Source organism: Lepidothrix coronata, unplaced genomic scaffold, assembly GCF_001604755.1.
Source record: "Lepidothrix coronata isolate B3197 unplaced genomic scaffold, Lepidothrix_coronata-1.0 Scaffold32, whole genome shotgun sequence".
NCBI lineage: Eukaryota > Metazoa > Chordata > Aves > Passeriformes > Pipridae > Lepidothrix > Lepidothrix coronata.
The window spans coordinates 4,318,314-4,331,242 of record NW_016690212.1 but is presented as its reverse complement, the minus strand read 5'-3'; the positions used below and the strand labels follow the sequence as shown (position 1 = coordinate 4,331,242).

Sequence of the window (12,929 nt, the reverse complement as noted above, 5' to 3'; positions counted from 1 at the left end):
TACAGATAAGTATCAGCCAAATCTTCTCCCTGGAGCTCCATCTACTGACATCAAAAAAAAAAGCTGCCATGTTACTTCTCAGAAGTCAGATCTCTAGCCTCAACATGAGGGGCCAAAGTTGGCAGTGAATGATATTCCCTGCACAGATTCTAAAAATGCTTCCTGCACTGTAGGAATAGCAATGATAATATAACAGTATTTACCTTCCAGGGATTCAATTCCAGTTGCTTGGGCCAATAGATCTTCATGTCTTGCAACAACCTTAAAAAACGGAATATAGAAATCAACAGAGAAAAATGGGCCCACGCACTTAAAATGAGGATTAAATATATCGTCATCATTCCTACTTTAAGTACTTAAGTATCACCATCCCTGCATTAGGCAGACACAGAAAAAAGCAGGTACATCTTAAAGATGAAGGAGTTTTCGGAACACAAGGGTTTTAATTCACAAAAGCAGCAAGCTCAGAACAAGAAGAGGATCGGCGTACCTGACAACTTAATTAAAGCCAACAGAGCAATCACATTTCAACACACCTTCATATGTAATTGTAAATGTGAACTTACAAATCACACAACAATAACGTATATTCACTTTTTTCTTTCTATTTATGACATTTAGAAACTAGTTCCCAAAGAACTGGCTGGCAGGGGTAGGCAGGAAGCAGGTTATGAAACTACACACAAACCCACTGCAAGGTCCACTGTGGATTCATAGTTTCCACATAGAAAATGTCTTCTACTATCGAAACTCAAAAGCCTTTCTAAAGGTGTAAAGGTGCGTTAACATAGGTTTTATATTCGCCTAGCTACAGGTAAGTCTAGCTACTTTCCAGCAGAGAATAAAAGGGTGCAAGTTCTCCCTATCTGCTCACAATGTCATTCCAAAACATCTGTTAGTTGACACGATCATTTGGAAAGACTCAAGGAACATTCTTGCAAGGAAGAGTAGCACACAGAGAGACTGCAGAGATATGTATCTCAGTATACAGACTAGAGCAACTGAAACTGTATGTGGCTTCTTGATAGGAAGCGTGGGCTTAACTGAGTTTTCAGAATCACTAATAGTTTAGCTGGAAGTTGTACTTTTAGTTACTACTTGCAGAGCACAGTGGGCAATTTCAGAACCCACAAGATCATAAGATTAATGAATTTTTAAATATTTTATATCAATCACCTCAGAATAACAGGTATGCTTTAAACTTACTTGTAAATGCAGCTCTTTATCCAACTGACTAATACCTTGCGCAAGTTTTGCCAGTTGCTCAGCTATCACAGCCTGATGGATAGACTGGGAAGTGTAAGCTTTCACATCAAAGTCTTCTCTGAAGAAGTCAGCATAACATTCTGAAAAAAGATTTAGACTTTATATTCATGCATCAGAACGGTTAAATAATATTTATGGGCCTAGAATGTACAGTTAGTTATCTGACCTTCGATTCCTCTGATTTCACAGTGTATGTTGTCTTCATCACTTAATACAAACGTGAGAAGGCACCACAAACAAGAAAAACAGGTTTAGAGCCGATAAATGAAGTTGGGATTTGGGTTTGTTGGTGTTTTTTTGTGGGGTTTTTTTTGGAAATGGTGGTAAAGACTCCTGTTCCTTTATTGCCGACAACCTTGAGTGGAAAATACTAAAAAGTGTCAGTGTCTTCTTTTTCAAACTTTACAGCATTAATCAGGGTGAGGCTGTTGAGCTTGTACCCATAACCAAACACACGCCAGTCACCTCCGAGGAACTGACACGTGGCACAAGGCACAACTTCATGAAATCATACCAGACTCTCACAACAGTGTGAGTTTATAAAACCATTAAAAAATGATACTGCAATGATGACTATGGATCAAGCAAGACCCGGGTTCCCAGACACCGACTACAAATTCCATCGAGCACCCTCGCCTCTCCCTCCACTGCACTCCTTCCCTTTGGGGTGCTTCACCCGGACCGTCGGCCGCCGCTCCCTCCCCGCCACCCAAACTTTCCGTGACTCCAGAGCGCGGGGGTTCCCTGCCCGCCCCTCCCCGGGCTCCACCCGCCCGGCCCGACACCGCCCTCGCCGAGGACCCTCCGTCTTCCCCGGGCCGCCGCGGGCGGGCCCCCCCGGGCGGTGCGGCCGTCGGGGGCCGTGCTCTGCATTGCCCCCCCAGCCCGCGCCTCACCGTCCGCCCGCAGCTCGGCGAGGGCCGGGGCCGGGGCCGCCCCCGCCTCCTCCATGCTGGCGGTGCCGGAGCCCGCGCGTCACTCCCGGGACGCGGCGCGCGGCGATGATGGCGAAGGCGCGCGACGGAGCGGGCGGGCGGCGGCGGCACGTGGTGATCCCGGCGGGAGCGGCGCGGGAGCCGGGACACGGCGGGGCCTCCTGCGGAGGGAGTTCCTTTTCCTGACGCCGTGCGAGTGAGCGATGTCCTGCGGGACGCTTCACCGGAACGCCTTTTTTTTTTTTTTGCCGTCACAGTTCAAAGAGTGATGTTTGCAGCACGGCCTGTGAGAAGCAACTGAATTACTTACGTTTCAAACGCTGTTTGTTTTTCCAGATGCCGAAAGGACTGTTAATTATACATGATTGGTGACATCACAGAAGCTAAAGAATGCCGACGAAAAGATCCCATGGATTTGTTTCGTTCTGGGCAAGTTGTGAAGATATGTGCCCCCATGGTCCGCTATTCAAAGTAAGTAGCTGTCATGTCAGCTGATTTCAGTGTATTTTCTCTGAGGAAGTTTACTGTAAAAACAAGTGTGATTATCTTTTTCTCTTTTAATTATTTAAAACAGGGGTAGACATGGGACATGTTTTATCTTACGATTATAACTGAACACCCCCACAGTACTGCGTGTCAACAGCATTTTAGAACAGCTCATCAGAAAAATGCCTTTACAATTTATCTCCTAATTTTCTTATGTCTGCAGGTTGGCTTTCAGAACCTTGGTTAGGAAATACAGTTGCGATTTGTGTTACACACCGATGATAGTGGCAGCAGATTTTGTGAGATCTGCAAAAGCAAGAGACAGCGAATTCACAACAAACAAAGGTATTTCTTTAATAAACCATTGCCTTGTCAGACTGTTTTAAGTGGTGATAAGCCAAATCGGCCAAGTGTATGAAGTCTGTCACAACTTGACATCTGTTAACAGTTTTGGTATACTGTGTCTTATTGATTGTAAAAATTCTAGGTGAGAGTAAGCACAATCTAGTGATAGTAGGTCAAATGAAATAGTGGAAGACCTTGAGTCTACCTGAAATCAAGGCCTCCAAACTGAGGTAGGTCCATGATAGGTTGACCACACATAACTGGCCAGCAGCCATGCACCCACACAGCTGCTCACTCAATCCTCCTCTTCACTCATTCTTCCTCCACATATCCTCCCAGCAGCACAGGGGGATATTAGGAAGAGCAAATGCAGGAAAAAGTCATGAGTCAAGATAAAGGCAGCTTCATATGTGAAGGAAAGAGGGAAAAAAAACCAAGTGATGCAAAGGCAATCACTTTCTACTGGCAGACCAATGCCCAGCCAGTTTCGAAGCAACAGCCACCTTGGAACACAAATTCCATGTCCCAACCCACTTTCTTCTTCCTGTACTACTCCAGTTTTGTTGCTGAGCTTGATGTTATACAGCATGGAATATTCCTTGTGCCAGTTTGGGTCAGCTGTCATAGCTGTGTCCTCTACAAACTTCTTGCCCATTCCAGTCTATTTGCTGGGGGCAGGGGAAGGCAGAGTGATTAAAAGAGAAAGCTTTGGCACTGTGCAAGTACTTTGCAGCAATCGCCAAAACAGTTTGTGAATTATCAACAGTGGTTTTGTCACAAAATCCAAACTGCAGCACCACACAGGCTGCTATAAACAAACTTTAAATAAATTTGAAGATCAACTCTATCCCAGCCAGACCAAGTACAAGATGGCAGCAAGGTTCTTTTCCCAGCAATTGTTTCAGGTGTGTTTTAGTTACAAACATTTAACTCATTGCTGGGAAAAATTTTCTGGTCTATAGCAAAATCAAGAGTGTTGCTAAAGGCAAAAAAATTAATAGACCAGACATTGATACAGTGGAATCAAGGATTTGTAAAAGCTGGAGTGGAAAGTGGAAGGGGTTGTTGATGGACAACTTGAGATGTTGAGAGCAAGAAGGCACAAAGACTGGGAAGTTGAAGCATGGCTGGGGTCAATGGGGAGAAGCAAAGCTTCAGGCATGGTAATGAAGCATAAACAGAACACATATAGAAATAAGGAGTATAAGGAATTGTAGAGTGTTATGGCTGTAAAGCACAAGATCTGCTGACGTGAAGTGACTGCAGTAGAACAGTATAACAAGGAATGAACAGGTATAAGCTGCAACGAAGAATGAAGAGTGCTGCTAATGGGCTAGTAAGATCAGCATGTAGGATCTATGAAGCGTGATGATTTAATCTATTCAGACCACAGAATTTCTGGTTTCATAAGTATATGCAATAGGGGAAGTACCTTTCATTATTTGAAATGCACTGACTACTATGGTGCATTATTCAAATAGAACAGAGCAGTTACAGAGAAAAGTCACATGGGGAAACACAGGTAGACACTTATTAGTAGAATTGAACTTCAAAAAAAGCATGAATAATTCATTGTGTGTAAAAATAAATGAGTAAGAACATAACTGACAGTATATATGGCTCAAAGGTCCACAGTTACTAGTTAGTCCCCTTTGAATTTAGTTACACTTCTGATCTACTCGAAGTCTGGTGGCACTGAAGTTCCACAGGTCCAAAATGTATATTCTAAGGGGTGCAGGGACAGGGAGAGGAAGTTCTCCTTTACAGCTACATGCTGTACCTTTGCTATCTGATAACAAAGGGTACAGAATTAAATGTTTAAGGGTTGTAAACAACATCTTTTCCCTTCTCCCTTCTTTCATGCTGGCCTTAATTTTATAGGCCTCTAAAACACTCCGCCTCATACTTTGCCCAGATTATAGTATTTACATTATTAGCATTTATACATTTTCTCTGGTTCTATGTTTAACTTGCTGGCTGCTTGGGGATTTTGTCTTCTAATTAGTGGAGTATGTTTGAAATTTCTGTTTTCCGTTTTCTTCTGCGCTAATGTTTCTCTGTTATGTATTTCTCAGATAGAGATACATGCTCTTTGTGGCTGCTGCTAAAAAATTTTGTATGGCTAGTCTCAGTATGTTTATCACTTAATACTCAACAAAAAAAAATCTAGGAGTATGGGATTATTCTAAAATATTAGCTATAACGATGTAAATCTTCAGCTACAGCACTGTATTAAATGGACACTGTTTTGGAAATATGCATGGGATTTTTTTTGCTTGCTGGATTTTTAGGTAACTCCTAGAAGTGTCTCAGCTTGATTGAGAGGGTACTGCTGGCCTTTCTGACTTAAGCTCCACTACTTCAAGAACTATTTACTTTCCTCTAAAACAAAAAAAAATCTTCAGAAGCACTTGTGATCTCTTCACTGCTAGAAGTGCACTTGCTCTGTGTATTTGTTGGATCATCTCTTTCCATTAGTGCTCAGATATCCCCCCTCTTCTTAACTGCAGCAATTGTTCATACGGAAAGTGAGTGCTAAGACTGCTTGAGGTATTTTTAGATGCCTTTAATGTAATGCAGTAGCTGTAAAAGAGGAGAGCATGTTCCAAATGACCATCTGGCTCTCTGCAGGGGCTTAGTAAATCAGAAGTAGTTCAGCAGACCCAAGCTGAGGAGCACTGACACTTTGGTTTCTCACTTGAGACAAAGTTGCTGAAGCTGCCTCTGTGCATGTGCACTCATTCCAACTCTGCTTATCACACTGTGGATAAAAACCAGCCATGCTGGCACAGAAGAGGAAAAAGATGGGATAGGATGAGGAAGGTCAAAGCTTGTGGGTGGTTTAGCTCCTTTCTGAAGGGTTTTGGTTCTGTAAGCAAGTTTCCTACCTGGCAAGACAGACAGCCATGTCAGCACAGCAAACGAGCAGCATGCAGACAAGAAGGGGCAGGCTAGGAGGGGAAGGATGAAGGCTGCTGAAATGTAGAGAATACGTAGTTTCATAGGTGATCTTTGTGGAAGATAATCAACTGACTGGTTTCAGTCAGAAAAAGTGTATGTTGAGCCAGCAGCTGTGTAGGGCACATATATTTGTCTGAATTTCTACCTCTCTTAATAGATATACTCATTTAGTATCACCTAGTAAGCTGCCTTTATTTATTTGTGATCTGGGGCTTGCAGAACCATAAAACAGTCAAGTTTAGAAGGACCTCTGTGGGTCATGTTATCCAGCCCCCCAGCTTACCTGGGGTCACCTAGAGCTGGTTGCCCAGGACCATGGTCAGACAGCTGTTCAATATACAAAAAAACATTCAAAATTTAGAATTTGTTCTTTTTATTTTCTGGGAATTTTTAAATCTCTAAATATCTTTTCATTGGAGTAGGTGATCATCCATTGATTGTTCAGTTCGCTGCTAAAGAAGCACAGGTTTTGTGTGATGCTGCACGTATCGTCTGTCCTTTTGCAGATGGAATAGACCTAAACTGTGGTTGTCCTCAGAGGTAAAGTTTTGAAAAAGATGGGTAAATACGATGAAATAATTTGAGACTAAAGAATGCTGGTCCTCATTTTCGTAGTAATTTCTGTCTTAACCTAAAAATAGACTTCAAGAGAGAAACAGCTTTTTAACCTGTCAGAGATGTCCATGTGGCAAGACACTGTTCTGAGTGTTCTGAGATGCCTGTCACCATGGTGAGACTGGGAAAAGCATGTCTATTTACCAACTTGCCTTTTTTCATTTCTGAGATACTCAGTGTTGGCTCAGAAGTGAAGTGTCCATCCCTTCTCAACAGCTGTTAAATATGCATTACCAAAAAGAGCTTGCTGCAAATAATTTGGAGAGTGTTTTGAGAAATGATGTGGCAATTCCCAAAACAATGAGGCAAGTCCCCGATGTCTCAAACTTCTGCAAGTGAACGATAGTCTCTAATATAAAATTATACAGGTTACGTTATTCAGGAAGTGCAGAAAACAATTTCTTCTATCTTGTATTAGATTTATAAGTATAGCGAATTAGTGATCTGCTTCTCACTTGAATTGATAAAGATCTTGTCTTAACAGTGAAACAGAGTAGTCATGAGCAAATGAAGATCCTTGCTAACTGGTTCAATTAAGAATCATCTATTATATGTTTGTCAGGCAGTGTTTTTCTAAATGAAGACCTGAAAAATAAGATAGGAAATTAAAAGATAATAATATGGTACAAATACTTAATTTCTCTATTCTAATTAGGTTGTCTTGACTTAAAATTACAGTATTTGAGAAAAATCTTTTCTGGAGAGATCTGAGACTTCAGAATGGAAGTGTATTTTTTTTCCTAAGCTAACTACCATTAAGTATGCCAACCTATAACTTCCTTTTAGGCCAAAAATATATGGTTACATTTGAGTCCTTTGTTTCTTCTGCATATTGGTTTGAAAATAACAAAAGTTTGTGCACTTCACGTACCTTTATAAAAAAACTATTTAAGAAAAAAACTGCTGCTCTTAACTGGAAGCAAAGGTTATTTCCTGCCAATCAAAATAGTGTTTTGCAGTTGAGAGAGAACAGAAATAATATCCTCACTTGCACTTCAAAAATCTTCCTTTTCAATCCAAAGTCATTTTCTGTTTAGAAGAAATCCATGACCCAACGGAAGGGGAAACACCAAACTATTTATTTTATGTATGATCTAAACCATTGTTGATTAAATTTTAATTTATCTTCCTTGTGAGTCCATTTTGTGGACAGAAAATTGAACTGAAAGAGATCAGTAACTTGTCCAAAGTTCTAACAGCACAATGCAGACTGAACCAGGATCTAAATAATGATATGAAACTGCAAACAAATAATCAATGTACAGCCAATACTATCTCTTGTTATTCAACCACATGGGTTTCTGAAAGTCATAAGGAAAGAAATTTGATGTATTTGACTGAAATTGATCTGCATTTTTTCAAATTAGAATACAAATGTTCTTTTTCTTTTAAAGATGGGCCATGGCAGAAGGTTATGGTGCTTGCTTAATAAATAAACCAGAACTTGTTAAAGATATGGTGAGACATGTACGAAATCAGATCGACAACCCTAAATTTTCAGTGTCTATTAAAATAAGGTAGGTCTAACTTCAGTGGTATATGGAAGAATCCTTTTTATTTTTTTAAAGAAACAATTTAGTGTAATAGTTATAATATTCTGTTAATGTATTATTACAGTTTATAGTAATTTCCTGACATGTGACTATCTGGGGCAAGTAGTCCCAAACTTAGATAGCAGAACTAGCACAGCCTTTGACTCCTTACCCAGATAAAATACTGTAGGCTAGAGTTTTCTTGCAATCCAAACAACATAAAAGTACAAGATAAAAGATAAAGGGTTCCATAAAAGAAAAGCAGTGCATAGTCTGTATCATTACAAGAATTTACTTTGTGAGCTGTTCTCCACAGTTCATCAGTTTCTAAACTTCTGTAGACTTGTTTTGCATTGCTTTGTGTGCAGTCCAGAGAAGAGAAGGCTCCAGGGAGACCTTAGAACACCTTCCAGTACCTAAAGGGGGCTGCAAGAGAGCTGGAGAAGAACTTTGTACAAGAACACGTAGCGATAGGACAAGGGGAAATGGCATCTAACTGAAAGAGGGCAGGTCTAGATTAGATATTAGGAAGAAGTTCTTTACTGTGAGAAAGGTGAGGTACTGGAACAGGCTGCCCAGAGAAGCTGTGGATGCCTCATCCCTCAAAGTGTTCATGGCCAAGTTGGACGGGGCTCTGAGCAACATGGTGTAGTGGAAGGTGTCCCTGCCTATGGCAGGGGCTTGGAACTAGATGGTCTTTAAGGTCACTTCCAACCCAAACCATTCTATGATTCTATGACCATTCCATGATTCACTATTTCACCACGTATCCTGTGTGGCTTTTGCATATTGGTCAGTTAAGTTTCAACTCAGTTTCCAGTTCTTCAGGAAAGGGGAACTATTATAAGTTGGATTTTTTTTCACAGAATATGCAAAATTGTGGTGTTTGTTATAGAATTTTGGGTACCCTTCTCAGTCTATAAAATTTACTATGTATATTACAGAGATGTCATATAATTGGGAAATGCTAAATTAAATAGCAGTTTCCATACATTAAACTCATATGTCTTAACCCCAAACACTGTCTTTCAACATAATATTGTCTTTATACTCTTATTTATACAAATCTGTGGTAACTTCTTATGGAGGAAGGCTTTTTCTATAGTCCAGGTAACCTACTACTTACTGCTTTCCTTGGAATTTTAGGATCCATGAGGACTTAAAAAGAACAGTAGACCTGTGTCAAAAAGCTGAAGCAGCTGGAGTTTCATGGATTACAGTACACGGGAGAAGTATAGAAGAAAGGCATCAGCCTGTACATTATGATGCAATTAAAACAATTAAACAAAGCATGTCTATACCTGTTGTGGCTAATGGAGACATTAAAACTTTAAAAGATGCTGAAAATGTTCATCAGTTGACAGAAGCAGATGGTAAGATTGAACATACTCTATTTTCAAAGTAAACGTACAAATCAGATTTCAAAGTATTTATTTTGGCTGTAAGTAGGACATGAGTTGAGTGATTTTCACTCTTTGAGGAGACAAATGAAAGAGCATGTTTTAGATGCTCATAAACAGAATCACTTGTAATCATCAGAGCACTAGAGCACTGCTGTTCAAAGCCACAAATAATGATTTCTGAGCAAATTACAAAAGCTCTTTGCTTAATTATGCTATCTCATCATTCAGTAGTGGAGTTCAGGGGGACTTTCAGACACTCATTACATCTCTTTATGGAACTGATCATCTTTTAAAGGACTGTAAACTTCCACTTGGAAATCTCTGCTTCCTGAACATCGGAGCAGATTTCTCGCGGTAATAATACAGTGGAAAAAGAAATACTGTTAAGCCAGATACTTAACAGTTGAGATGGTTAGCTTCAAGGAGACATTGCACTCTAATTTCAGTGGTAAAATTTGTGTTCTGCAGTTACTTAGTCACAACAGATTCCTGCAACTGTCTGTGGTTTCAGGACAATATGGAAATTTGGTATATGTTTTGAAGAGGTGATCTCTATCCACATACTTAATATATTTCAACTAGAGAGCAACAGAGAACAGTGGTAGAAGGAAAAGTTCGTGTGGAAGGTTTCTGCTGACACTGTTGTGGTTTATTAGCAAAAACACAAATGAGTTGAACGAAACTGCGGTTCTGCTTTCCCCCCAAAACAAAGCAGGAAGGAAACGCATCGCGCGCAAGAATGTTCTCATAGTCCAGCTGACCGTCTTCAGTAGCAAAAATATAAAGCATTAAGTTTTTTTCTGTCATGTACAATGGCAAAAGAAATTTTTCATTTTTTATCATCTTTTTTTTTAAAGAAAATACTAAGTGATTATATATCAACAGTGCAGGAAAACAGAGTCCCTTAATCACAGAAAAACTAGGATAGAAATTATCTGACAATATGGGATTACAGTTGTCTTGTTCAGAAAGATTTACTGCAGATCAAGAGTCCTGATATTTACTGAATTGAGCCATTGAGCTCTTACTGGAAGAAGGATTCTAGGTCAGTGAGTAGACTTGAGTTGCACAAAAAAACCCTAAATTTAGCATATTCATGTCTATCGTAATTTTATGTTATGAGGGCAGGCTTGTATGTGTGTAGCAAGTAAAAACAAAATACTATTTAAGTGCAGTTTCAAAAGTAGGGAAGAAAAGGCTCTGTGTCCCGTGTTTTGTTGCAAAATTTCTGGAATGTGGAATGTGTTGATAGGTGTTGCAGATTCTCTGAGCCCTGCCTTTTTAAATGGATTTCTCTCATACAGCTGTAATACTAATCCCCACTGTTCTCCAATTACTTGTCTGTAAGCTTTGGGTGGTTGTCCTCAGGGACGCTATAGAGAATCTACAGGAAGATATAACATCAAATTTAAGGTAGAATGTAACTTACTGCTTTAATTTCCAATTTGAAGGTATAATGGTGGCTAGAGGACTCTTGGCAAATCCAGCTATGTTTGCAGGATACGAAGAGACACCTTTTAAGTGCATCCAGGACTGGGTTGACATTGCTCTTGAGCACGGAACTCCTTTTACATGTTTCCACCACCACTTAATGTACATGATGGAACGGATAACTTCAAAACAAGAAAAAAAAGTTTTTAATGTTTTATCAAGTACCTCAGCAGTACTAGATTACCTGAATGACCATTATGGTGTGTGATAAATGGAACTATTTTAATTCTGTGTAAACTTGTATTTTGCAATTGTTGATACATTGTTAAAGTTTTAATTGGGTTCCTACTTCTTAGTCACATTTATCTATTGTATTTTAAACACAGCATAACATCATTAGGATGGTAATTTATTTTTTTAGTATTTTTATGTGTACATTTTTCTCTCTAGAAAATATTCCAGATTCCACAAATGTGGAATTCGGTTTACAATGCACTACTACATAGAGGGTATATTATTGTAAGGCTCCGGTAATTTAAATTTTCACCAGACAATTGCTTACAGCAATATTATTGGAAAACTAGGGCCTTTCTTACATGAAACCTCCTAAAATCCTCCTAAATAATGCCAGTAATTTCAGACCAAAAGAATACAAAGGGAGCAATTATAGAAGTTTTTGCTTTAACTGACATAAGCTGAATTTAAATTTGAGTAGATTTTCAGACTTTAAGACTGTGACGCTTTGAAGCCCAGCATACTATCCTCTTTTAAATTAGATGTTCCTTTTGCAGACTAAAACTTTCTAAACTTACAACTTAGAAAAATTCCATACTTCGTATAGCAGAAGAAATATGGAATAGATAAACAGTGATGGAAGGAAGGAAAAAGTAAAATGAAGAGGCAGTTTAAACTAAGTACAAACTTAGCTTGAAATTAAAACACAAGACTTGAGAGTTCAATCTAACTAAATTCAGTTTTGTTTATCTACCGTATTATAATTGTATACAAGATCCCTATCATCTATCACACCAGAACTTTTTAGGTCAAAGAAAAGCTGACAGATTCTCTCAGTAGGGCTCTTGCACTCCTTTCTGCCCACTGGCATGTTGCTTATCAAAGCATGACAGCCACTTGGCTTTGAATCACTGTATAGGAGTGAAATAGTGAAAATTAGAACAGGATGATAAACATTACACACCAGCTGCATTTGTTCTGCAAGGGAAATGTCACAAAACTGTGCAGTACAATTACTTGTAATCAAATAATTTGTTTTCTTTATATGTTTACACAGAAATTCATACCAAAAATTGCCTAGTTTTTTTGACTGTGATTGTTCTATGAATATACTTGTGAATAGTTCCAAATTTTCTAAATAAATTACTTGGCTTTTATAGAATTGTGATTTTTTCTTTTTTTATTATGCAACAATCTCGAGGAGGGAAGGTTGCTTTTGATGCTACTCACAAATAATTTAATAGTTTAAATATCTTAAATTCTCTCATTTTTTTAATGCAATGTCATAAAATACTTGGTCATTTTTCATTATGAATATGTCTGATTTAGACATATGAATAAAAGTTTGAAAGGCATGACCTGAGTCATCAAGTCTAGTTCACTATTTAAGACAGCAAAGTTACATAACTCTTCTGATACGATCACCTTCCTGATGTGTTAATAAATGGAAAACTACAGATGTGCTTTGCTATCCTAGGCTAATTGAGACAATCTCTGCAACTTTTTTTGTTGTGATAGTGTCTCCATTCCTTCAGACAACTATTTTTTCACTCATCTCGATTCTGATGTTTTCTTGACATTAGATGAGCACAAATTTGTATAATATTCCAGGTAAACTCACAGCAATATCTTCTGCAGATAATACTTCTTCTAATGCCTCACTTTTCCTCAACTAATATTCATCATGTAAATTATGAGCTTCCAGTTTTACAGAAAAAGTT

At 38.9% G+C, this 12,929-nt stretch overlaps 2 protein-coding genes across 3 annotated transcripts in view; one reads left to right on the top strand and one right to left on the bottom strand.

The window, feature by feature from the left end:
* COG5 (component of oligomeric golgi complex 5) overlaps positions 1–2,254 on the bottom strand; it is a 181,769-nt gene extending 179,515 nt beyond the window's left edge. The window contains exons 1-3 of the mRNA XM_017811446.1: positions 2,163–2,254; positions 1,207–1,346; positions 204–261 (exon numbers count right to left, since the gene is read on the bottom strand). Of these exons, the coding sequence (XP_017666935.1) occupies positions 204–261; positions 1,207–1,346; positions 2,163–2,217 (253 nt within the window). The 5' untranslated portion in view covers positions 2,218–2,254. The remainder of the gene's footprint in view (positions 1–203; positions 262–1,206; positions 1,347–2,162) is intronic.
* A 32-nt stretch (positions 2,255–2,286) lies between these two features.
* On the top strand, positions 2,287–12,548 carry DUS4L (dihydrouridine synthase 4 like). 2 transcript variants are annotated; one of them, XM_017811587.1, is made up of 7 exons: positions 2,287–2,397; positions 2,538–2,672; positions 2,911–3,032; positions 6,416–6,533; positions 8,003–8,125; positions 9,287–9,513; positions 10,995–12,548. In XM_017811587.1, the coding sequence occupies exons 2-7, from the start codon at positions 2,563–2,565 to the stop codon at positions 11,240–11,242; spliced, it is 948 nt and encodes a 315-aa protein (XP_017667076.1). In that variant the 5' UTR covers positions 2,287–2,397; positions 2,538–2,562; the 3' UTR covers positions 11,243–12,548. The 2 variants fall into 2 exon arrangements, with proteins under 2 accessions (XP_017667076.1, XP_017667077.1); XM_017811588.1 differs by lacking the exon at positions 2,287–2,397 and having other exon boundaries at positions 2,404–2,672.
* The last annotated feature ends 381 nt before the right edge of the window (positions 12,549–12,929 follow it).

Bases quoted from the DNA above. Each gene is read 5' to 3' on its own strand.
- DUS4L (XM_017811587.1), top strand. From the start codon at position 2,563: ATGATTGGTGACATCACAGAAGCTAAAGAATGCCGACGAAAAGATCCC. The intron at 2,673-2,910 runs GTAAGTAGCTGT...TTATGTCTGCAG, and splicing joins CCCATGGTCCGCTATTCAAA to GTTGGCTTTCAGAACCTTGG. The intron at 9,514-10,994 runs GTAAGATTGAAC...TCCAATTTGAAG, and splicing joins TCAGTTGACAGAAGCAGATG to GTATAATGGTGGCTAGAGGA.